This window comes from Leopardus geoffroyi, chromosome C1, assembly GCF_018350155.1.
Source record: "Leopardus geoffroyi isolate Oge1 chromosome C1, O.geoffroyi_Oge1_pat1.0, whole genome shotgun sequence".
NCBI classification, from domain to species: domain Eukaryota; kingdom Metazoa; phylum Chordata; class Mammalia; order Carnivora; family Felidae; genus Leopardus; species Leopardus geoffroyi.
In genome coordinates this window covers 66,017,283-66,044,421 of record NC_059328.1, presented here as the reverse complement: position 1 = coordinate 66,044,421, position 27,139 = coordinate 66,017,283, and the positions used below count along the sequence as shown (strand labels likewise).

At 38.1% G+C, this 27,139-nt stretch overlaps 1 protein-coding gene across 2 annotated transcripts; it reads right to left on the bottom strand.

Moving 5' to 3' along the window:
* Positions 1-794: 794 nt before the first annotated feature.
* On the bottom strand, positions 795-27,139 carry IFI44 (interferon induced protein 44). Of its 2 annotated transcripts, XM_045477971.1 has the most exons (9): positions 26,435-27,139; positions 25,727-26,190; positions 20,985-21,021; positions 20,085-20,280; positions 19,547-19,696; positions 7,460-7,631; positions 6,301-6,401; positions 3,892-4,093; positions 795-2,820 (listed from the first exon to the last, which is right to left on the bottom strand). In XM_045477971.1, the coding sequence occupies exons 1-8, from the start codon at positions 26,470-26,472 to the stop codon at positions 3,902-3,904; spliced, it is 1,350 nt and encodes a 449-aa protein (XP_045333927.1). In that variant the 5' UTR covers positions 26,473-27,139; the 3' UTR covers positions 795-2,820; positions 3,892-3,901. The 2 variants fall into 2 exon arrangements, with proteins under 2 accessions (XP_045333927.1, XP_045333928.1); XM_045477972.1 differs by having other exon boundaries at positions 795-4,093.

Genomic DNA, 27,139 nt, shown 5'->3' with positions numbered 1-27,139 from the left:
TTACTTTAGTTTCAATATTTTTTATTACTAATGATATAGAACATTTATCTTCTGTACTGGATATTATAATTTCCTTCTTCTTTAGAGTTCCTTTTCAAGTCTTTTGTTCATTTCTTTTATATTTCAGTTTTCTTCGAAATCTGTAGAATTTCTTTATACATCTTTTCATTAGTTCTTTGCTAGCTGAATGTTCTTCCACACCTTGCTGTGTCTTTTCACTACCTTAATGGGATTTCTTGAATATGAAAGTTACTGATTTCAATGTAGCTGAATTTTCACCTCTTTTGAGGTTAAGCTTTTTGTATCTTGTTTAAGAAATATGACTTAAGAAATATTTCCTCACTCCCAAGGAATAAAAGTACTCTTCTATTTTATCTTCTAAAAGCTTTTTAGCATTTAGAAACTTAGTCCACCTAAAGTAGACTTTTGGTTATGATGTGAGGAATTCAGAGCTTTTTTCCCCATATGGATGACCAATTGACCTTGACCATTTATGAATTGTTTGTTTTCCTATTCATCTGCGATGCTACCCCTTCATAGAACGAATGTCCAGACATGCTTGAGTCTGATTCTGGACTCTCTGTTCTGTTCCATTAATTTATCAATGCATCAAAGTCAACTTACATTTTCTTGATATATCTCTTTATACCTGTTTTCCCACTTTGTTCTTCTTAAAGAAAGTCTTGGATATGTTTGACCCTTAACACTACTTTGTTAATTTTAGGATAATGTCAACTTCTTCATGATGCTACTTCTCATTTTCAAGCTATATTTACAAATTGAAACATGGTATGTTCACATTATGAAATCTTTATTATAATACAAAATCAGAAACACCCAAAATCATATGGTTTGTTTCCATATAGCTATAAATCAGAAAAAGCTTAATGTAACCTATATAGAATATATTGTTGACCTATAAGGAAATTATTAGAGCCACCCATTAACATTAGAATAATAGAATCGATGAGAATAAATGATCTTTATCTATGTAAATAATATGAATCAAACAAATACACTATCTCATGAAAGAAGTCAGACCCAAAAGAGTAAATAGTACATGATATTATGTAAGGGATAAAAAAGCACAAGGCTAATCTACACAATTAGAAGTCAGAATAGTGGATATCTGCGGCATAAAGGGGACTTGTAGGATGTTCTGTTTCTTATCTGAGTTCTAGTTTCATTGGTTTGTTAAGTATCAAAATGTACTGAGCCATACAATTGTGAACTGTGTACTTTTTATGTGTATATATTACTTTAATAAAAGGATTTTTAAAGTAATTATTAATGATTTTAGACTTATTAATAAGACATTCTTTATAATATAAATGAGAAACTAGATGTAAGACTTCCCTAAATATAAGATACATATTGTGGTACCTCTCCAGCTCAGTTAATCCAACAGTGGTCATGTCCATAATAAGCTCCCTTCTTCTTTTTTTTAAAAAAATTTTTTTAATGTTTTATTTTTGAGACAGAGAGAGACAGAGCATGAGCAGGAAAGGGGAAGAGAGAGAGTGAAACACAGAATCTGAAGCAGGCTCCAGGCTCTGAGCTGTCAGCACGCTGTCAGCACAGAGCCAGATGCAGGGCTCAAACTCACGAACTGCAAGATCATGACTTGAGCCAAAGTCAAACCCTCAACCAACTGAGCCACCCAGGCGTTCCATACTCCCTTCTTCTAACAATATATCACTCTTCCTGGGCAATTATGACTTAATTCTCTTCTGGAAAAGAGAAGTGATTGTTCCCAGAGGTCAAATATACGATTTGAGCTAGATCAATTGCAATCCTTTTTTGGAGTATTTCACAATGACATGGGAAAAGAAAATCCTCTTCCTTTTCGGGTCATGAGGCTAAGTGAATGCCAATTTGAAACCTGGATTCGGGTGGTTTAAGATTTATCAAGAATGCTAACCTGAAAGAATGACAGCAATAAGCACAAAGAATGAAGCAGAGGGTGTATATCTGTGTGTGTGTGCATACACATGTGTGTGCACTTGTGTGTGTGAGAGAGAGTGAAAGAGAGAGAGAGAATACCTTTTGAATCCCTAGACTCAACCATTTCTGAGGCAGTTTGGTTCAACCCCAGCCTTTTCTATGGTTTATTTTTTATTCATGTAATTCAGGTTGAGTTTTGTCACTTCTAGCTAAAATAGTTGTAATTGACAGAGTAATCAAATATAGTCCTTGTTAGTGTTAATCCTCCAGAACTCTTACTAATATTAATAGTCACATCCTGGAAGACAGTTTCAGATATTAAACAAACAAAGAAACAAACAAACAAATATCTGTAGGGGAAAGAATACATTAACTGGAGACCCAAAGAGAAGCTCAAATACTTTAGTATATGTGCTTCTGAAGGGAGCATTCAAATACTTTAGAAATAAAATAAGAAGGCAAAATAAGACGATGTGGGTGAGGATGAGAACATGCTGACAAGTTATATTAAAATAAACTTTTCCAAAGTCACACACACGCACACTGAAGTTAAACTCAAGTTTTACAAGAAGAAACTTCCATTTTCCACAGATACAGAAAATAAATCCAAAAGAAATCACAATCTTTTTTTTTACAATTAATGGCTTTAAATCTTGCTGCTCCTAGTTATTGGCAGGTATTACGATTTTGTAGGGCATCTTCATCCCAGACATAAATAAAACATGCCCCTTCTGTTTCATCTATTTCTCTTTTTCCTATATTTTCTTATTTCTCAATTTTCACTCTTCAATGATGAGATAAAAATTACTCGTATGTGAAGGGTTCACGTATTTGTTTCCTCCTTTTACATACTTGATAATTCCTTTTCTCCAATCTCTGATAAAAGAGAAACAAAATATTCTTAATGGTTTATTTAAGGAAAAGCAACCAGAAGGAAAAGGAATATTCCAATCTCCCCTTTGGGAGTGCATGTGCCCATCAAGAAGAGAAGAAATGGAGAAAACAAGATGGCGGAGTTAGTAGTAGCATGAGAATGTCTTAGTAGTTTGCAAGTGAGAGAGAATAAAGAGGATATTATATTCTAATTTGATTTCTCACAAACTAAAATAAGATTTGAGTATAGATTGAAACTTCTTTCTGTCTGATCTTTGATTGAAACAGTGCAGCATATTGTTAATAGAGTTTGAAAGAGACTGCATGTAATGCTAAAATCTGAGGTCTTAAATCTGAAAGGCACATACATCCGCCATGGGCATTAAGACCATCCTGACTACATGGAATTAAGAGAAACTCTGAGGAGGGAGACACGTCAAAAAAGTCAAGTCGAAAAAGGCAGAAATGTAGGTACCAAGAAAGAGGAATGTAATCAAGGGACGCCTGGGTGGCTCAGTTGCTTAAGCGTCTGACTTTGGCTCACGTCATGATCTCACGGTTCATGAGTTTGTGAGTTTGAGCCCCGCATCAGTCTCATTGCTGTCAGTGCAGAGCCTGCTTCAGATCCTCTGCCCCCCTCACTCTCTGCCCCTCCCCTACTCATGCTCCCTCAAAAATAAATAAACATTAAAAAATTTAAAAAGTAAAAGAGGCATATAACCAAAGATCACATCTGATCAGAAACAATGTTGATCCAATCCATATCAGGGTCCCAAGCAAAAAACGCATTTCAAGAGAAGAGGGCAAGGATACAGCTTGGGATGTTCAAACAGTACAAATGACAGAAGTGCGTCATTTCAAGGATTCTATCTTAAGACAGGAGAAAGAGAAGTAGTACAAATCTGTGGGATATACCCCTAAGGGTGAGAAATCAGGAAAAGTGAGGGGAAAGAAAAACACATCTGGCCAGTGAGTTAAAGAGTAGGACTATTCACAGGACAGTGATCCATAGAGACACAATGAACTGCCAGGTACCCAATAGATCCAAGCAGAGAGTAGCCACACAGCTGATACCTTCAAGTGTTTACACCACTAAATTCTTGTTTCCTTGAGCGGTCAAATCTTCTAAGAAGTCATCTGAAATCCACAGCATATGTCTCAGCGCAGAGAGGATCAAAACATCTTTTATAGGGTCCAACTCCCACTCTGAGGTATAATTACTAACCACCAACATATCAGAAAGAGCAAATCCAAGTTTTTTGTGGACTGCCTCTAACTGCAATACAGAAACAGTGACAAATACTATTTTAGGTCAATACGCATTATGAAAGCAATAACAAAAAGCAGGAGCTTGGCAATAGTGTTCCTGTTAGAGAAAATGAAGATAGAGATCTGGTCCCATAAAGTACTTTCTTAAAGAACTTCACAAGGAGTCTTCAAAATGACTGCTAATTTTCATCAAGAATACACATAGTAGATTCCATATGAATTAGAAATTGAAAGGAACTAATAATTCAGTATAAAGTACTTGGAAATTGAAGCATTTTTAATACCCTTATGCTGGAGTCTATAATTTCCCTGTTTCCTATTAAAAGTTATTCTCAGGATTAATCTAGTTTTCCTAGACCAGTTTAATATTGATGTTCAATTTGTGCTTAAACTAGTTTATCTATGGAATGATATTGCCCGGATTCAAAATAGGGTTCTGTTATTTCTTAGCACTGTCAAAAACACTGGCAAATATTTTACTCTCTGTGCTTTTGTTTTCTCATCTATAAAATGTGGTAATGACAGTACCCATCTCACAGGGTTGTTATAAGTATTGAATAAGAAAATTTATCACATATTTAGTACTCAACAAATATTAGCTATCATTATATCCTCCCAACTGGTATTCCCAAGTACAGGTTCCTTTTGACTCTGATTTATTCTGCATGTGGGTGGCAAATTAAATTTTATGAAGCTTTACTTTGGCTACACCACTACTCTTCATAGTAGCATCATCTACAATAGCCAAATTATGGAAAGAGCCAAGTGTTCATCAAATGATATATGGATAAAGAAGATATGTATATATATGTATATATATGTGTGTGTATATATATGTATATATATATTATATGGATATAGTATATCTTATATATATGTATATATATGTGTATATATATATATATAATATGATATATATTATGGGTATATATATATTATAGATCCATATATATGGATATATGTATCTATAATATATATGGATATATCATCAAACTAGATATATGGATAAAGAAGATATAATATATATATATATATATATATATATATGGAACTATTACTCAGCCATCAAAAAGAATGAAATCTTGCCATTTGCAATGACATGGATGGAACTAGAATGTATTATGCTAAGCAAAATAAGTCAGTCAGAGAAAGACAAACACCATATGATTTCATGTATATGTGGGATTTAAGAAACAAAACAAATGAACAAAGGGAAACACACACACAGAGGTAGAGAGAGAGAGAAAGAGAGAGATAAACCAAGAAACAGATTCTAATTTATAAAGAACAAACTGATGGTTACCAGAGGGGAGGCTGGTGGGGAGATGGGTTAAATAGGTGATGGGGATTAAGAAGGGCACTTGTTAGGGTGAGCACCAAGTGATGTATAGGAAGTCTTGAATTGCTATATTGTACACCTGAAACTAATATTACACTGTATGTGAACTAACTGGAATTTAAATTAAAAGTTTTTTTAAAAAGAAGAGAAAAAATTGTTATGATTCCCCATAATGCACATCATTAAGTAAAGTCACCTCATGCAAATATAACTTTCATACTCTATCTCCCCCTACAAGGATTCAGCCCTCCACTAAACTGAATGACTCCATGCTCCCCCTACACACTGCTGTATTGACTTATGCTATCTTCATGGCCTGAATGTTTTCCCCTTTTTGTCTCTTCACCTCCTGAAATCCTCTTTCTCTTTGAAAGCTATTTCTCAGTGACACTCCAGTAATGAAATCTTTCCCATACACTTTAACACAATATTTTCCTCCTTTAATCTTTCAATTTTATTTTGAGTCACTTCATGACATTGTCATAATCATACTCTGTCATCTTTTTCTCCTCTGACTCCCCCATCCCCTCACCTCCACTGATAAAACTGTAAGCTTTTGAGTGCAAGGAAGTTGTTTTAATTATCTGTGTCTGGTTAGAGACTAGCACACTGACTCGATTATGAAAGGTAATCAATAAATATTTGTTGAATTGAACCTAACTGAATTAAATTATAATAAATGGAATAATCTGTGTCCATGTAAAGATGAATATATATTTAATTTTTAAATCTTGGGATATGATTTTGAATTATCCAGGTAATTGTTTTCATTCTTAAGTTCAGTAGGTGTCCATTTTTATTTTTACACACAGTAATATCATGTGATTAGAGTGACATATCCTAGAAAGTGTGTCTACAAAGAAGGACATCATTACCTCGTGCTTCACAGGAATACATCTGTATATGTCTGTAAGGTCACCTTTTGTAATCAGCTGCATGCTATCCACATGAGTGAGCAAAACCACATGTGGCATACCTAGGTCAAACAGATACGTGTCATTTTGATCATTATAGACAGCATCAGTACTTTTCAGTTAATCAGTTATCAATTACGCAATAGGCTACCAATGAAGCAATTCCAGATATTTGGGAAGGGCCATCACCCTTCAAAAATACCCCCCTCTAACTACTCATTAGTACTCAAAATTCCTCTGACATAGGAAATTCCCTTCAAGGCTTTCCGTGGTATGAGACTTCAAATGAAACCACCTCTTAGACGAGATAACTAAAATTGATGCTACAGTGTTGGTGATAGGTTTCATTTCCTCTCCAAACAGTTGTTTTCATGGAGACTAGAGAAAAGACACCTAATAAACAAGATGGGGGAGAAAAGGCCTCAAGAAGGCAACAGAATGTGTCAAAGCATCCCAAATAAGTTGGTCTTCTGTTACAATGTTAGCAAGCATCGCCCTGCGCACCACCCTTGCAAGGCTTTAAATTTCAGAGAGCAAGTAAATCAGTCCATGCTTCTAACTTAATCAAAGTTAGAAGTGTGGTAAACTTGCTTTTTCCCAGACAGAATGGATAAGGCCAAGAAAAGACAGAATGGGGCACCATAATTCTCTAATCCTATTTACCTTCTCCTAAGACTTTTAACTGTCCCTTCCCTACCGAACATCTTACTTCCCTGATGCTTTTTCTTACTGAAACACTGTTTTCCATTTCTAATCACTTAAGGCTCAAGGGAAAATCTAGAACTTTTTGTAAATAAATTCATGCTAGGATACAGTGGTAGCAGGTAATGAGAACTGTGCCAAACTCTTCATATATGTTGATTTGTTTAATCCTTATAATAAATCCCTGAGTTAGGTGCTATTATCATATTAATTTTATAGATTAGAAGTTAAGACACAGAGAGTTTAACTCACGTGCACAAAGTTATAACACTATCAAGTGCTGGATTTGATTGAACTGCACTGATGGGCCAGGGAAGATTCACATATGCAATTTCTTAAGTTTTTCATCCTGTTCTGAAACCGTTCTACAATATAGTCTAATATATTACCCTTAGTAGTAAAGTGGAATGAGACTCACCACACTTTATCAATTGCCTTCGAATTTCTTTGATCTTTGCTATCATCTCATGAGAGATGTATTTAACAGAGTTGACATCAAGCACAAATGCCGCACAATGAATTCTGTCCTTCAGCAACGGGTAGCGAATATAGTTACAATGACTTGGTGTGATTGGTTTCATGGAGTTAAACTATAAGATAAACAAAATGCAACACATTAATTCTATGGATATTTATGAGCACATACGATGTATCAGGCACTGTGCAAGTCTCTAATATTATGAGAATAACAATCTGGCAGAGAAGACAGTCTATGCAAGTAGCTATCAACCCTTTCATGCAGGCAGGTAAAGCTTCTGTGACAGAGGGACACATAATCTGGGAGCTACAAAGTACATGGAGTTTGATAAAGGGAATAAAGGTATGGCAGACAGTGTTCTAGATAGAAGCAATGTGGGCAAAGGCGGAGGTGAGAGCATACAGAAAGAAATCCGGTATCATCACACAGAAACCAGGGATGAAAAGTAGTTCAAAATGGGATGCATTTACTCGAACTAGCAATCCCTCTGCTGGGAATCTGTCCCACATGTATACTGGCAAAAATACAAAATGATGTATGTACAAGCCTATTAATTTCAGCACTATTTGTAGTGGCAAAAGTCTAACATATCAATAGCAGAGAGTATTTCATGACTTCTCTAAAAAGAGGGGAACCACAAATCTGTAAGTATTTCTTATATAGTAAAAAAATGAAAGTAAATGAAAAATTTTTATATGGTTGCTTATAAGAAAAGGGGAGAAATGTATTTGAAGGGGCAGAGAAAGAAAATGAATTCTTTGAATATACATTATTTTGTAAAGTTGAGTTTAAAACTATATTTCAGTACACCAAAATATATTGTATGTGGTTTGGGCAAATTTTAGTTGACCACTAAGCGTGGGTTCCATACTTTTGATCAGAATTTTGGTGTACTTTCTATGATGGCTTGGAGAATGTATATAGCAGCAGTCACAAACTCATGTGTTTATAGAGGTCTGGTAGGGAATAAAAATGAATGGAGATGTCTAGTGTAAGATAAATATATTCAAACAGGAAAAAGAGAGCTATATAAATTATAAACATAAATATAAAACATAATTAAATTTAAAAACCCATCCCTAAATTAAAATCAACAAAATGAACTTTTACCTCCATTTGGGGGTCCTCACTACACAAAGAGAGACCATTTCTGATTGTATGTTTTTTCTCATTGACTTTAAAGCACAGTAATTTGTATACTCCTACTACTTGATACACCCTAAATGTAAAATACAATAATATTTTTAAATAAATAAATAAATAAATAAATAAATAAATAATCTGGTTCAAATTTTAAACTCTTTCTGATTTTGATTATGATTATGTTATATTTATACTAAAATATTATACTAAAATATTATACTAAAAGTGGTTATGATTAAACTGTTTATGGTACTGTAATAATTTGTTTGTTTTTTTGTTTGTTTGTTTCAGAGAGAGAGAGAGAGAGCATGAGCAGAGGAGGGGCAGAGACAAAGGGAGAGAGAGAGAATCCCAAATAGGCTCTGCAGTGCCAGTACAGAGTCTGACATGGGGCTCGATCTTACAAACCATGAGATCATGACCTGAGCTGAAATCAAGAGTTGGACACTTAACCGACAGGCACCCCGGCACCCCGGTACTATTAGAGTTTTATTCTGAGATCACAGTGAATATTTTGTGAGAGAAAGCAAATGAGTTGTGACATGACATTCTGTCATCTCTGGAGTCCTTGAGAATAGAGACTCTGAGAGAAAGCAGAGAGAGAAGCAAGACAGAAGAAGATTAAGTAAAAACTACCTAGTACTGAATTTGAAAGAGAAGTTTCTATATGAATTTATAATGCACCTTATCATAAAAAGATCTATTACTTACCTCTGTCCACCAAAAATGGCAAGAATCAATGACCAACCATGTAGCAATAACAATTCTAATAAGCCAAACCAAGACTTCTTAGAGAAATAATTGACTCAAAATCAGGCACTAGAAATATATAATATGTGGCTTGGACATCTCTCATACCAGAAATCAAGGAATATAGTAGGTTTTTAGGTTCATGTCAAAAGGACTCATGATATAACTTGTAGAGGCTCCCACTGGTCAGATATGTTAAATGTAATATAAGTATGGAGAAAATGGCACAGGATTGAAACACATTAAATATGTTCAATTCAGGGGTTCATAATGATAATAAAATAATCACTGGTCATTATTGGCAGATACAAAGAAACCACCTTATGGTTTCAGAAGCTTGTAGTAAAGAAAAAAAATCCTGCCTCTCCCATGTTAACTGTGCTACCAGGTAATCAAACAGTAGATGAGGAGACATTTATCTCCTCATCGAATAAATATAAAATAAAAAAAGAATGATGAAGATAGAATATCACATGTTCACACCCTAATAAACACATGAATCTAGGCATTGAACATTAATGAATATTGACATTATTAGAAAAGCACAAAGACCTTGTCTGAGGAAATCCTCAACGTCCTAGAGCTTGGAAAGCTTAACTTCCCAGCCTGCTGTCCTGGACCCGAGCTGCGGCTTCCAGCCCACCCATCCCTCCAGCAGGCTGGCTCCCCCCAACAGCCATTTGTTCTAATGGAGTGTTGTGTACAACCTTTAGCCCACGGGTAGTAAGAAGCCAAGGACCGGTTTTCCCTCTGAATGCCTGTGAGTGCCTTTTCCCTCTGAATGCCATAACCCCCTTTATTCTACATTGAGTCCTAGTTCAGGTTCTTTGTGAACGAGCAGAGGAGGGGCAGAGAATCCCAAGCGTGGTCTGCTCTGGCAGCTCAGCCCCATGCGAGGCAACGTGAGGATTAGGACCTGAGCTGGAACCGAGTCCACATGCTTAACCGACTCAGCCACCCAGGCTCTCCGGTCCTATTTTAGCCTTAACATCTCCAAATGGTGAAACACTTCAATAAAATAACCATGATTTTGTGAAAAAAAAAAAAAAAAAAAGAAAAGCACAAAGAATCAAATAGAACAAAATGTGTGTCTCCTCACGGAAGAGCACAGCACCTCTACAAAGTGGAAGCTGAATCTGAACATGCTTCTAGACTCAATTACCAATTTTCAGGGCACATAGAAAACAAAAGACCACAGGAAACTGCATCAAGGGATGCAAACAGCAAAGTTGAGACTATGGAGAAGTCTACAGAACAATGGGATTTCTAAGAAAACAAACAAACAAAAAAACACATTACAAGGAAAAACACCAAAAGAGATAGAGGCAGAATGTACAGGTTAAGAGTCTGAATAAATTTATTTCAATCATTTGCAAATAAGCTGTTTTTAAAATGCATGATATTGAGGCACCTGGGTTGTTCAGTTGGTTAAGCGTCTGCTGATTTCAACTCAGGTCATGACCTCATGGTTTCACGAGTTCGAGCCCTGTGTCAGGCTCTGAGCTGATAGTGGAGAGCCTGCTTGGGCTTCCCTCTCTCTTTGTCTCTCTCTCTCTCTCCCCCTCTCACTCTCTACCCTTCCTCTGTTCACACTGTCTCTGACTCTCTCAAAATAAATAAACTTAAACAAATTTTTTAAAAGCATGATACTTACTTATACAACAATTAGGAACTTGGACATTGGGTAATAGTTGATAAATTAAAAAACAATGATTAATTTTAGATATGATAAGGGTATACAGCTATCTATAACAAAAGGTATATATCCTTACATAGATAAATGCATATGCATTTATGGATTAAATGTCATGACATGTTAAATTTGATTCCAAATACTATAGGAGAAGAGAAAGTGAATAGACAGAGATGATAGGCTATGAGTCAAAGGTTGTTGAAGCTGAGTAAATGAGAAGTCATTAAATCGTTTTGTCTCCTTTTGCATAGATTTAACATTCCCTACAATAAAGTTGTTTTTAAAAAAAAAAAAGAATATTTTTTAAAAAAGCTTTACCTCTACAAGATAATGCTATACTAAAGAATGAAAAGCCCTTGCATGAATAGAACAATAAAACATGGGGCGCCTGGGTGGCGCAGTCGGTTAAGCGTCCGACTTCAGCCAGGTCACGATCTCGCGGTCCGTGAGTTCGAGCCCCGCGTCGGGCTCTGGGCTGATGGCTCAGAGCCTGGAGCCTGTTTCCGATTCTGTGTCTCCCTCTCTCTCTGTCCCTCCCCCATTCATGCTCTGTCTCTCTCTGTCCCAAAAATAAATAAACGTTGAAAAAAAAAAAATTAAAAAAAAAAAAAAAAAAGAACAATAAAACATGCCATGTTTCTGGATAAGAACACTGGATACGTAAAGATGTAAAACAACTTTGGGTATAAAATTTTAATGTAATTTTAATCAAAGCACCAACAAATCAAACACAAACAATCAAAAAAAAAAGAAAACACAAACAAGCTCACTTGGAAAAGTATATCATGAAAATAGTCAAGAAAAAAAAAACAAGAAATAATGAATATGACTTGTCCAGTGAGACATTAAGACATTATTGATTGCTATGGTAATTAAAACAATTAAGTGATATGGTAACAAAATGAATATCATAAAGGAATTGATAAATGCATCAATAGAACAAGCTAGAGAATATTAAAACCAATCCTTATATTTAGTAGGGAAAAGATTCAAAGACATTCAACAAAAGATGTTGACCCAATTGACTAATCATTTGGAACAAGGTGAATTAATGATTAATTCAAAATTTAAATGTTTATCAAAAGGACTAGAAAGTTATGGGGCACATGGGTGGCTCAGTCAGTTAAGCATCCAACTTCAGCTCAGGTCATGATCTCACGGTTCATGAGTTCAAGCCCCATGTCGGGCTCTGTGATGATAGCTCAGAGCCTGGAGCCTGCTTCAGATTCTGTGTCTCCCTCTCTCTCTGCCCCTTCCCCACTTGCACTCTGTCTCTCTCTCTATCTTTCAAAAATAAATAAACATTAAAAATAAGTAAATAAAAGGACTAGAAAGTTAAAACAAAAATTGATAGACTCGAGTGGCTTTCACTTTACTCCTCCTGTTTCTTGCCTGGAACACTGACAAGGCTCAGTATGAACATCTGGAAAGCATAATGATGAAAGCCCCATGTCTTAGCTTGGACTGCTATAATAAATTACCTTGTGGGGTAGCTTAAACAACAAAAATTACTTCTCACAATTCTGGGGGCTAGGAATTCCAAGATCAAGGTGCTGACAGATTTAGTATCTGATGAGAGCCTCCTTCCTGATTTGTAGACAGCCACCTTCATACTGTGTCCTCATATGGCAGAGAGAAAGTTCATCTTTCTTAGGTCTCTTCTTATAAGGATACCAATCCCATTCATGAGGGCTTTACTCTCATGACCTAATCACCTCTCAAAGGCCCCACCTCCTAACACCATCACACTGGGGATTAGGGCTTTAGCCTGTGAATTTTAGGGGGACACAAATACTTAATCCATAGCACCCCATGCTGAGGGTCTCAGAACAGAAAGTTAGAAAGACCCTTGGAGAGGGAGGGAAGATGGCGGCGTAGGAGGACGCTGGGCTCACCGCGCGTCCTGCTGATCACTTAGATTCCACCTACACCTGCCTAAATAACCCAGAAAACCGCCAGAGGATTAGCAGAACGGAGTCGCCGGAGCCAAGCGCAGACGAGAGGCCACGGAAGAGGGTGGGAAGGGCGGCAAGGCGGTGCACGCTCCACAGACTGGCGGGAGGGAGCCAGGGCAGAGGGGCGGCTCGCCGGCCAAGCAGAGCCCCCGAGTCTGGCGGGCCAAAGCGGAGGGGCCTGACGGACTGTGTTCCGACAGCAAGCGCGACTTAGCGTCTGGGAGGTCATAAGTTAACAGCTCTGCTCGGAAAGCGGGAAGGCTGGAGGACAAAGGGAAGGAGAGCTGCTGAGCCCCCGGACGACAGAGCTCAGTTTGGTGGGGAACAAAGGCACTCGCCAGCGCCATCTCCCCCGTCCTTCCCCCAGCCAAAATCCGAAAGAGAACCAGTTCCTGCCAGGGAACTTGCTCGCTCTGTGCAAACACCCAACTCTGTGCTTCTGCGGAGGAGCCAAACCTCCGGCAGTGGATCTGACTCCCTCCCGCTGCCACAGGGCCCCTCCTGAAGTGGATCACCTAAGGAGAAGCAAGCTAAGCCTGCCCCTCCTGCCCCTGTGCACCTTGCCTACCCACCCCAGCTAATACGCCAGATCCCCAGCATCACAAGCCTGGCAGTGTGCAAGTAGCCCAGACGGGCCACGCCACCCCACAGTGAATCCCGCCCCTAGGAGAGGGGAAGAGAAGGCACACACCAGTCTGACTGTGGCCCCAGGGGTGGGCCGGGGGCAGACATCAGGTCGGACTGCGACTCCGCCCACCAACTCCAGTTATACACCACAGCACAGGGGAAGTGCCCTGCAGGTCCTCACCACGCCAGGGACTATCCAAAATGACCAAGCGGAAGAATTCCCCTCAGAAGAATCTCCAGGAAATAACAACAGCTAATGAGCTGATCAAAAAGGATTTAAATAATATAACAGAAAGTGAATTTAGAATAATAGTCATAAAATTAATCGCTGGGCTTGAAAACAGTATAGAGGACAGCAGAGAATCTCTTGCTACAGAGATCAAGGGACTAAGGAACAGTCACGAGGAGCTGAAAAGCGCTTTAAACGAAATGCAAAGCAAAATGGAAACGACGACAGCTCGGATTGAAGAGGCAGAGGAGAGAATAGGTGAACTAGAAGATAAAGTTATGGAAAAAGAGGAAGCTGAGAAAAAGAGAGATAAAAAAATCCAGGAGTATGAGGGGAAAATTAGAGAACTAAGTGATACACTAAAAAGAAATAATATACGCATAATTGGTATCCCAGAGGAGGAAGAGAGAGGGAAAGGTGCTGAAGGGGTACTTGAAGAAATAATAGCTGAGAACTTCCCTGAACTGGGGAAGGAAAAAGGCATTGAAATCCAAGAGGCACAGAGAACTCCCTTCAGACGTAACTTGAATCGATCCTCTGAACGACATATCATAGTGCAACTGGCAAAATATAAGGATAAAGAGAAAATTCTGAAAGCAGCAAGGGGTAAAGGTGCCCTCACATATAAAGGGAGTCCTATAAGACTCGTGACTGATCTCTCTTTTGAAACTTGGCAGGCCAGAAAGAATTGGCACGAGATTTTCAGTGTGCTAGACAGAAAAAATATGCAGCCGAGAATCCTTTATCCAGCAAGTCTGTCATTTAGAATAGAAGGAGAGATAAAGGTCTTCCCAAACAAACAAAAACTGAAGGAATTTGTCACCACTAAACCAGCCCTACAAGAGATCCTAAGAGGGACCCTGTGAGACAAAGTACCAGAGACAACACTACAAGCATAAAACATACAGACATCACAATGACTCTAAACCCGTATCTTTCTATAATAACAATGTAAATGGATTAAATGCGCCAACCAAAAGACATAGGGTATCAGAATGGATAAAAAAACAAGACCCATCTATTTGCTGTCTACAAGAGACTCATTTTAGACCTGAGGACACCTTTAGATTGAGAGTGAGGGGATGGAGAACTATTTATCATGCTACTGGAAGCCAAAAGAAAGCTGGAGTAGCCATACTTATATCAGACAAACTAGACTTTAAATTAAAGGCTGTAACAAGAGGTGAAGAAGGACATTATATAATAGTTACAGGGTCTATTCATCAGGAAGAGCTAACAATTATAAATGTCTATGCGCCGAATACCAGAGCCCCCAAATATATAAAACAACTACTCATAAACATAAGCAACCTTATTGATAAGAATGTGGTAATTGCAGGGGACTTTAACACCCCACTTACAGAAATGGATAGATCATCTAGACACACGGTCAGTAAAGAAACAAGGGCCCTGAATGAGACATTGGATCAGATGGACTTGACAGATATAGTTAGAACTCTGCATCCCAAAGCAACAGAATATACGTTCTTCTCGAGTGCACATGGAACATTCTCCAAGATAGATCATATACTGGGTCACAAAACAGCCCTTCATAAGTTTACCAGAATTGAAATTATACCATGAATACTTTCAGACCACAATGCTATGAAGCTTGAAATCAACCACAGAAAAAAGTCTGGAAAACCTCCAAAAGCATGGAGGTTAAAGAACACCCTACTAACGAATGAGTGGGTCAACCAGGCAATTAGAGAAGAAATTAAAAAATATATGGAAACAAACGAAAATGAAAATACAACAATCCAAACGCTTTGGGACGCAGCGAAGGCAGTCCTGAGAGGAAAATACATTGCAATCCAGGCCTATCTCAAGAAACAAAAAAAATCCCAAATACAAAATCTAACAGCACACCTAAAGGAAACAGAAGCAGAACAGCAAAGACACCCCAAACCCAGCAGAAGAAGAGAAATAATAAAGATCAGAGCAGAAATAAAAAATATAGAGTCTAAAAAAGCTGTAGAGCAGATCAACGAAACCAAGAGTTGGTTTTTTGAAAAAATAAACAAAATTGACAAACCTCTAGCCAGGCTTCTCAAAAAGAAAAGGGAGATGACCCAAATAGATAAAATCATGAATGAAAATGGAATTATTACAACCAATCCCTCAGAGATACAAACAATTATCAGGGAATACTATGAAAAATTATATGACAACAAATTGGACAACCTGGAAGAAATGGACCAATTCCTGAACGCCCACACTCTTCCAAAACTCAATCAGGAGGAAATAGAAAGCTTGAACAGACCCATAACCAGCGAAGAAATTGAATCGGTTATCAAAAATCTCCCAACAAATAAGAGTCCAGGACCAGATGGCTTCCCAGGGGAGTTCTACCAGACGTTTAAAGCAGAGATAATACCTATCCTTCTCAAGCTATTCCAAGAAATAGAAAGGGAAGGAAAACTTCCAGACTCATTCTATGAAGCCAGTATTACTTTGATGCCTAAACCAGACAGAGACCCAGTAAAAAAAGAGAACTACCGGCCAATATCCCTGATGAATATGGATGCAAAAATTCTCAATAAGATACTAGCAAATCGAATTCAACGGCATATAAAAAGAATTATTCACCATGATCAAGTGGGATTCATTCCTGGGATGCAGGGCTGGTTCAACATTCGCAAATCAATCAACGTGATACATCACATTAACAAAAAAAAAGAGAAGAACCATATGATCCTGTCAATCGAGGCAGAAAAGGCCTTTGACAAAATCCAGCACCTTTCTTAATAAAAACTTTGAGAAAAAACTTTGAGAAAGTCGGGATAGAAAGAACATACTTAAAGATCATAAAAGCCATTTATGAAAAGCCCACAGCTAACATCATCCTCAACGGGGAAAAACTGAGAGCTTTTTCGCTGAGATCAGGAACACGACAGGGATGCCCACTCTCACCGCTGTTGTTTAACATAGTGCTGGAAGTTCTAGCATCAGCAATCAGACAACAAAAGGAAATCAAAGGCATCAAAATTGGCAAAGATGAAGTCAAGCTTTCGCTTTTTGCAGATGACATGATACTATACATGGAAAATCCGATAGACTCCACCAAAAGTCTGCTGGAATTGATACATGAATTCAGCAAAGTTGCAGGATACAAAATCAATGTACAGAAATCAGTTGCATTCTTACACACTAACAATGAAGCAACAGAAAGACAAATAAAGAAACTGATCCCATTCACAATTGCACCAAGAAGCATAAAATACCTAGGAATAAATCTAACCAAAGATGTAAAGGATCTGTATGCTGAAAACTATAGAAAGCTTATGAAGGAAATTGAAGAAGATTTAAAGAAATGGAAAGACATTCCCTGCTCATGGATTGGAAAAATAAATATTGTCAAAATGTCAATACTACCCAAAGCTATCTACACATTCAATGCAATCCCAATCAAAATTCACCAGCATTCTTCTCGAAACTAGAACAAGCAATCCTAAAATTCATATGGAACCACAAAAGGCCCCGAATAGCCAAAGGAATTTTGAAGAAGAAGACCAAAGCAGGAGGCATCACAATCCCAGACTTTAGCCTCTACTACAAAGCTGTCATCATCAAGACAGCATGGTATTGGCACAAAAACAGACACATAGACCAATGGAATAGAATAGAAACCCCAGAACTAGACCCACAAACGTATGGCCAACTCATCTTTGACAAAGCAGGAAAGAACATCCAATGGAAAAAAGACAGCCTCTTTAACAAATGGTGCTGGGAGAACTGGACAGCAACATGCAGAAGGTTGAAACTAGACCACTTTCTCACACCATTCACAAAAATAAACTCAAAATGGATAAAGGACCTGAATGTGAGACAGGAAACCATCAAAACCTTAGAGGAGAAAGCAGGAAAAGACCTCTCTGACCTCAGCCGTAGCAATCTCTTACTCGACACATCCCCAAAGGCAAGGGAACTAAAAGCAAAAGTGAATTACTGGGACCTTATGAAGATAAAAAGCTTCTGCATAGCAAAGGAAACAACCAACAAAACTAAAAGGCAACCAACGGAATGGGAAAAGATATTTGCAAATGACATATCGGACAAAGGGCTAGTATCCAAAATCTATAAAGAGCTCACCAAACTCCACACCCGAAAAACAAATAACCCAGTGAAGAAATGGGCAGAAAACATGAATAGACACTTCTCTAAAGAAGACATCCGGATGGCCAACAGGCACATGAAAAGATGTTCAGCGTCGCTCCTTATCAGGGAAATACAAATCAAAACCACACTCAGGTATCACCTCACGCCAGTCAGAGTGGCCAAAATGAACAAATCAGGAGACTATAGATGCTGGCGAGGATGTGGAGAAACGGGAACCCTCTTGCACTGTTGGTGGGAATGCAAATTGGTGCAGCCGCTCTGGAAAGCAGTGTGGAGGTTCCTCAGAAAATTGAAAATAGACCTACCCTATGACCCAGCAATAGCACTGCTAGGAATTTATCCAAGGGATACAGGAGTACTGATGCATAGGGGCACTTGTACCCCAATGTTCATAGCAGCACTCTCAACAATAGCCAAATTATGGAAAGAGCCTAAATGTCCATCAACTGATGAATGGATAAAGAAATTGTGGTTTATATACACAATGGAATACTACGTGGCAATGAGAAAAAATGAAATATGGCCTTTTGTGGCAACGTGGATGGAACTGGAGAGTGTGATGCTAAGTGAAATAAGCCGTACAGAGAAAGACAGATACCATATGGTTTCACTCTTATGTGGATCCTGAGAGACATGGCGGGAACCCATGGGGGAGGGGGAGGAAAAAAGAAAAAAAAAAAAAAAAAAAAGAGGTTAGAGTGGGAGAGAGCCAAAGCATGGGAGACTGTTAAAAACTGAGAACAGGGGCGCCTGGGTGGCGCAGTCGGTTAAGCGTCCGACTTCAGCCAGGTCACGATCTCGCGGTCCGTGAGTTCGAGCCCCGCATCAGGCTCTGGGCTGACGGCTCAGAGCCTGGAGCCTGTTTCCGATTCTGTGTCTCCCTCTCTCTCTGCCCCTCCCCCGTTCATGCTCTGTCTCTCTCTGTCCCAAAAAAATAAATAAACGTTGGAAAAAAAAAAATTAAAAAAAAAAAAACTGAGAACAAACTGAGGGTTGATGGGGGGTGGGAGGGAGGAGAGGGTGGGTGATGGGTATTGAGGAGGGCACCTTTTGGGATGAGCACTGGGTGTTGTATGGAAACCAACTTGACAATAAATTTCATATAATAAAAAAAATAAATAAAAAAAAGAAAGACCCTTGAATTTAATAACCTCAGAGAGCTTCCACACTGACACAAAGCCACCTACCTTCAGACTTCCTATTATATAAGAAAAATGACCAATGTTAGTAAATTAATGTTAGTTGGATTTGTGTTTCATGTAGGCCAAGGCAGCTGAATATGTAACAGCATTCAGAGTTGTTATAACAGCTATGATAGAAGAGTTGTTTGCATGTTTTAATTCTTTGTAAAATAAAATATCAAGAAGAAGCAAATGATCTTGAATGGGTACACTTGAAGAAAATAAAAGATGATGCATCAAATTAGATCGGCATTTGCTGCTGTCCGCAGTGAGCAAAAATAAACGTTTTAAATATCAATTATAATCTTTCAGTGATTGGCCCAATCATACCTGGTATCTGTCAGAAATGTGGCCTTTCAAGATGTAGGCTATGTCATCCACACACAGCCCTTTTCCTCTCTCATGCAGGCCCATTGTGTCACACAGAATAAAAGGCAGGAAGTTGCCATCCACCGTATCCTTAATGGAATATGTCCTGTACTACAGATGAGAAAAAGCAACTTTAAGAGCACACTTCTTAAAAAATTCCAAACAGAGGGGCGACTGGGTGTCTCAGTCGGTTAAGTATCTGACTTCGGCTCAGGTCATGATCTCACGGCTCTTGAGTTCAAGCTCTGCACTGGGCTCTGTGCAGGCAGCTCAGAGCCTGGCGCCTGCTTCGGATTCTGTGTCTCCCTCTCTCTCTGCTTCTCCTTTGCTCGTGCTCTGTCTCTATCTCTCAAAAATAAATAAACACTAAAAAATAATAAGATTTTAAAAATTACAAACAGAGATAAAGTCTACACGTAATGAAGTTGATCACAAAAGACTTCGAACCCAATTAACTGGACCAAAGAAGCAAAGGCTGAGTGGCCCTGAATGGACATACCGTGTCAGAAACCCCAGTTGCTTCAGAGCCCACCAGAGCCTGGTGTGTGACATGGCCTCGGAAAACAGACTTTACTGAGTTGAAAAAGCTAGACTTCCCAGCTCTAGTCGGACCCAGCAGCAGAATTCGCACTTGGGGAACGAGGTTTTTATGTGGTTTGTAAGTGTTCACGGCTGACAATAAGCTCTTGTGGAGCCTGTACAGACAAGACAATGTTAACAATTGAATGAGGGTAGGTCACAAGAACGTACCATAAATTTTTCTAGAATTTGTTTTCTTTTCTTATATATTATCATTTATTTTCTATTAGCAACTTGTTTTCCTATTAAAAGGGCATGAAACTATTCTACTTCACATCCTACTGAAAAAGAAGAAAAATAACACTTGTAACTAAAGTCAATCAGACATACAACCTTTCAGATTTAAGCAACCAGACCATACAAAACTAGTGCTAAATATGAGCTGTTAAACATGAAAATAACTTACCAGTAATAAACTTTGAAAAACACAGCATAATATGTGACTTTTGGAGTTTATGGAAGTAATAATTTCTGGCATGTTCTTAAAGCTCTATCAGTATTCTCCAACTACCGATCACCACTTCCAAAGCAATTCCCTAAAGTAGTGGAAACGGTAACTGCAAAAATTCTAAGCAAAAGTGTAGACTTGCAGCCAAATAATTAGTTTCCTTCACATATGTAAAAGCATTAGGAATGTTCCCCCTCCTCGGTGTTCTTTCTGTTTTAACATTAGTATTATCAAATAGTTTTATGTTTATAAATATAGTTACAGCTTATTCTTCACAATCCACAAGTTATGTTATAATTTGTGCTACCGATTTATTGACAGAACTTAGAATAAGTCTAAGATCATTAACAGAATAACAGAACATTGACTTACTCATTAATTCCTTCCAGAGTCCTTCTGTCCAACAAATCTAGGGAAATAATCAAAGAAAAATGAAAATTACAAGTTGTTGAATGACTGGCTGACTGAATGAATGTCAATGCATTCACTAGGGAAAAATACAAAAATAGCTTTTCCATGATGACAGTGCAGTATAATGAAAGCAAGTGGAAAAAATTATGGCAAATCTCCTAAACATGTCATTTGCAGAATCTAGAGCTAGAGGCAGGGTGGGCACTGTAAGACTAGATTGTCTACAAATCTTTTCTCACCCAGGTACCCAGCAGTAGTATGTGGCTTGCTCCATCACCGGAAATGAGAACTGGGACACTTTCTGAATCAGAGAAGCAAAGCGAAGAGACATGGACAGGCCAGGGAAAGAGTGGGAATACCTTAAGATAGTTCCTCTCCATAATGCAATAGGTCTGAAAGGGAAAATATACAGAGGCACACACACACAAAAAAACCACAGACACCAGATTTTCTCCAAAACCTAGTATCTGCAACTGGGGCTCCTGGAACTTCCAGTCCAATTGATTTTCTTCTTAGCTCTGAAGAGAATGTAGAACTCATCCCTACCCAATCAGAGCACAGTGAGTGGTTCAGGAGTCAGCTGAGGACTTTATTTGAACCAATGAGACTAGGTGAAGAAGTATTTATTTCCTGTGAAGAAACATTCTGTGGTGGTGGGTTTAAAATGAGGGGCACCTGGGTGGTTCAGTAGGTTAAGCGTCCGACTTAGGCTGAGGTGATGATCTCACAGTTTGTGAGTTCGAGCCCCTGCGTTGTGCTGACAGCTCAGAGCCTGGAGCCTTCTTCGGATTCTGTGTCTCCCTCTCTCTCTGTCCCACCCCACTCAGTCTCTGTCTCTCTGTCTCTGTCTCTGTCTCTGTCTCTCTCAAAAATAAATACACATTTTTTTAATTTAGATTAAAAAAACTGAAAGGAACAGGAGGAGTGATGCTGGCAATTCTACACTACCAAAGAGGAATACTATGTGAAACATTCATAAATATGGTTATATATAGGGATTCTGGGGGGCTCAGTCAGTTAAGCATCTGAATCTTGATCTCAGCACAGGTCATGATCCCAAGGTAGTGGGATCAGGCCCTGCACTGGGCTCTGCACTGGGCATGGAGCCTGCTTGAGATTCTCTCTCTCTCTCTCTCTCTCTCTCCTCTCTCTCTCTCTCTCTATCCACCCCCCCCCCCATGCATTCTCACTCTCTTTATAAAATAAATAAATAAGGCTATATGTATGGAAAGAAAACCTCTTTAAATTACCAAAGTAAAAATAGTGAAGACTACCTACAATTACTATGATATAATAAAACTAGAAAAGAATAAGTGTAAGCAAAGAGAAAACCAACCTCTTGGGATTTTACAAATCACTCTCTTAACATTAAAAAGAAATTAAAAATCAAAATTGTAAATATATTGACAATAACAAAAATATAAACACTTTATATCAATCTTGTGCTAAAAATACATTTCATTAACAGCAGGAAAGAAGGAAAGTTTTGAAAATAAAAAAGAGAAACAGAAAAGAATAAAGAAATATAAGAAAGGAATTAGAAATATAAGAAGGAATTAACAAAAACACAAGACAAATTTTGTAAATTAAGAAAAGGGTAAATTAATATAGTAATGGATTGGTTTAAACTATAAAATAAATTACAGACTAGTCTAATCAAAGAAAGCCAAATTCACAAAATGTCATGCTACAGCTCACATACCTAAATGACTACATACTATATAACCAATAAAAAGTGTTGGGGAAAATTTAGAAGTGACAGAAACTCTCATGCACTTCTTGTGGTGGGTAAAATTGATATAACTATGTTGGAACCTTTGTCTGTGTCCACTGAAGCAAACATATATGTTTCCAGTGACCCTGAAGTTTTATGTTTATATTCTTTAAAAATATGTGTACATGTGAACCAAAAAATCATGTACAAGACTGTTTATAGCAGCATTATTTGTAATAGCCCCAAACTAGAAAACTCAAAATGTCCACCAGCAGTAATTTTATTAAGAAAAAGTATGATGGAATCATTACAATGAAATCCTATATGAAAATGAAAAAGGAACAAATTAGTGCAACATACAATAATATGATGAATCAGTAGAGAGGTCGGAGTTAAAGCAGCTGGCCTGAGATACATTCACTCACTGTAGCAAGTAACACCCTCAAGGAAAAAAGAGAAAAATGACCCAGCCTAACTTCCTTAAAAATTTGCTAATAATCTTATCTCCTGGTATATAGACTAATGATGTTTCCTACAAGGAAAGGATGTACCTCTTGAATGCCCTTAATAAGATGTTCCTGCCTAAGGATTAATTAGAATAAATAAATACAGATTCTATGGATTTATGAGGCACATCTTCATGGGAAATGTCATGTAGGCTGCTTGTCTTAGTCATCTCAGGCTGCCATACAAAATACCATTAACTGGGACAACAGAAATGTATTTCTCCCAGTTCTGGGAGCTGAGAAGTCTGCGATCACTGTCTGGCAAGGTAGATTTAATTCCACGGACTCTTCTCTTGCTTTGTAGTAGCCGCCATCTCACTGTGTTCTCCCATGACCTCTTCTCGTGTGTTCATGTGGAGAGAGCGAGCCCTCTGGTGTCCCCTTCTTATATGAATGCTTATCCTATTGAATTAAGGCCCCACTCTTATGACTTCATTTAACCTTATATACTTCCTTAGAGGCTTCTTCTCCAAATATAGTCACATTAGAGGTTAGGGTTTCAACATACGAATTGGTGGGGGAGTGGGGGGGGGGGGTGGGGACACATTTGATCCATAGCACTGACATACCAATGTTCCATAACTTAACCACCCTTCAATATGTAAAGTGGCCCATAAACTTCATTTAAAAATCTTGCTGGTAGGGCGGCTGGGTGGCTCAGTCAGTTAAGTGTCCAGCTCTTGATCTCACGGTTCATGAGTTCAAGCCCTGCATTGGGCTCTGAGCTGTCAGTGTGGAGCCTGCTGGGGTTCCTCTCTCTCCCTCTCTCTCTCTGCCCCTCCCCTGCTCTCTCTCTCTCTCTCTCTCTCAAAGTAAATAAATAAACTTTAATATAAAATCCTGCTGGTTGTTTTTAGCCAGAAAGCATATGTCTAATATGCAAAAGAAGGATCTAGGAGCCACATAGAATATTCCTGTACCCTTTCTGCCTTCTCTGAGACTTCTGATTATCTTTATCTTTGAAATTATTAGTAAAACTTTATACTGGGTGAGATACCTGATTCGTAGAGGTCTGATTTTAGAATCCATTACCTTGTTTAGTTTAGTCCCTCAAGCGTAATGTTGAATGAAAGAGGTCAGACAAAAAAGAATACATATTTTGATATGATTCCATTTATATAGAATTCAGAAACAAGAAGTAATTAGTGTCAACACAAGCCAAAGTAATAGTTATCTTTGGCTGGCAATAACCAGGAAGAATCAGCAAGGAGTCTTTTGAAATGATGGTAATAATCTATTTCTTCATCTAAGTAGTGGTTACCTTAGTGCGTCTAATTTATAAAAGTTTATTAATTGGTACCTTTATCAATTGTGCATTTTTCTGTTTATGTGTTATATTTCAATAAAAAGTTTACTTAACTGATCCAGGATGCTCAATATCATGACATATCCAATTAAATTTACCAGACATCAACAAAAGAATTTTTAATGTTTGCAGCAGCCAGGAGAAAAGATCAAATCATTCAAAGAGAAACAACAAAGACAAATAAGTAAGTCTGTACCTGTGTTTTCCACAGCAATATCAATGCTGTGGAAACATTACAAAATCCCCCACAATAAAATGTGATTCAAGAATTACATACTCTGACAATAATTCAAGTATGAAGACCACAGACAATTAGTTTGGAACATGAAAATACTCAGAGAGTTATTCCCAGGTTTCTTCTTTTAAATGGATAGACATAAATAACTATTTCATGGAAGAAATGTAAATGGTTGATACACACAGACTTCCGAGTAATCAGGTATAAGCAAAAAAGAAAATGAAAAGCCCTCCTTGACCATCAAATTGGCAAATATTCTAAAGTTTGATAATATCAAATAAAGGCAAGAAGACAGGGAAATAGGCATTTCTATAACACTCTTGGGAATAGTATAGACAACTGAAGCTTTTGAGAGGTGTCTGTCAAACTGCAAATGTAACTATTTCTTAAACAGCAATCCCACTTCCAGGAAGTTACTATAAAGAAGTAACTTCTTGTGTGCACAGTTATATGCATGAAGATATTATACAAAAGCACTGTTTATAACAGCAGATATTGGAAACAATGTCCTCTGGCAGAAAAATAAGTTAATAAATTTTGGTCTTTTGATATAATGGATATAATGGGAAACTGCAGGATCTAGAACGAATCAAGAGAAGTTCAAGCTTTGGTTTCATTCCAAGAGCAGCCCTCTTCAAGTTTGCTCTCTCTCTCCCTCTCTCTCTCTCTCTCTCTCTCTTTCTCTCTCTCCCTCTCTCTCTCTCTCTTCTCCTTCTACCTTTCCTCCCCTTCCCCTACCCTTTGCCCACACAAACACCCTCCAGAAAACTCTGTATATGCTCCTTTTGACCATGGTTGTGTCTCAGCAAACAATGTGTGGCCAGGTTTCAGTCTGGGTCACCCAGAGACAAGGACATTCTTCCTTAAAGAAATGGGTCACCTCAAATCCTCCAAACATTCAAGAGAGAACTCTATATAAGATTATCTAATTAAACCTACCTTCACATCGAAAAACTTCACATTCCTGAAAGGGAGAAGCTTGCATATGAGGTAATCGAAGTTTTTCACTTGTATCTAAGTTCAGAGTCATCACTTGTTTCCTCATATTTATGTGGAATTCTAAGTCATTCCTTCTTCCATTATAATCATAAAACAATTCAGTTGGTACATATGAGCTTATTTTGCATTCTGAAATTGTATTCTCTTCAAGAGCAAAAAGGACGATGGGAATTTTCTCCTCTTTCTTGCAACTTGTTTTCATATATGCCCCAACAACATAGTGTTCCTTATAAATCACCACCACAATCGGCCCTTGATCATAGCATCTCTTAAACAAATCATGTGCAGAGAATTCATGAACACTAGCTTTATAGAGAAGGGTAAGCTGTTTTCCTCCAAAATAAGTTTGCAGATTCTTTTCTTGCATCCATGTCAAACGAGTTCTCACCGCCATACTTCTCGATCTAGCAGAAAATCAAATACATTTTCCAATAAGTATTGAAAAATGGGTAACACATACTGTCACAAAGCTTGCATTTGTTCCTCTTCTCTACTCTACATTATACATTGAAAGAGTAAACCAAGGATGAACAGACAGCAAGAAAAATCATTGACTAGTTTTCCATTCTAAAGGATTTCTTTTAATTAAAAAAAGAAGACTATAATTTGCAAGTGGCTAGGAAAAGTGGAAAGCAGCAACTCATTTACCTGTTTGTAGAATCTGTACAAGGACTGAAGTGGAGCATAGCTGCTCTGTCTGGACAGCTAAGCAGACACACGATAGGAGCAAAAAATTCTTCAGCAATGTGGAGGCTTCGGTGACTCAGAGAAAAGGAAACTGAAACTTAGTAAGGCCCAGCCCAGTCGGCAGAGTGCCAGCTTCCTTCTTCCAGGGAGCACAAGCTGATCCACTTAAATTTGTGAAGTAAAGTCACATAAAAATATGAGAGCCAAAGAACTGAAGTCAGAGAAAAGAAAAGCTAACAGCTTGCCAGATTTTTAAGTGGACTTTTTTAAAGAAAAATTTAGTCAGTTTCTGTATGTTGAAATACACACACACACACACACACACACACACAAATGCTGTTTAATCTGACTCCAGGACACATGCCCCAGATTCATCCACTTCTCTACAATCAACTTATTTCCATCAGGGTCCACTGCTTTCTATACTGCTGGTGGTAAGACAGGTTGCAGCAAAAAACAGTGACGATTTCTGATAAGCTGTGACAGAGGAGCAACAATCTCAAACAGAGAACACTGGGGTAGGACATAAGGATCTTGGAGACCAGCAAGTATAAGGACAATGTCACCACCATCTGAACACCTTCCGCAGTCAGGTCCCACTGCTCCCCAACAGGCTCAAAACAGCAGGAGGTTCTCTCTTTGTCATTTTGCAGACTGCCTCAAGAA

What these genes read in the sequence shown, in the direction of transcription:
- IFI44 (XM_045477972.1), bottom strand. Translation starts at nt 26,472, where the DNA reads ATGCTCCACTTCAGTCCTTGTACAGATTCTACAAACAG. An exon ending in ACTCTGGAAGGAATTAATGA is followed by an intron (nt 20,281 to 20,984) that starts GTAAGTCAATGT and finishes TTGTCTGTACAG; the next exon opens with GCTCCACAAGAGCTTATTGT. An exon ending in ACATTTCTGACAGATACCAG is followed by an intron (nt 7,632 to 19,546) that starts GTATGATTGGGC and finishes TTTATCTTATAG; the next exon opens with TTTAACTCCATGAAACCAAT.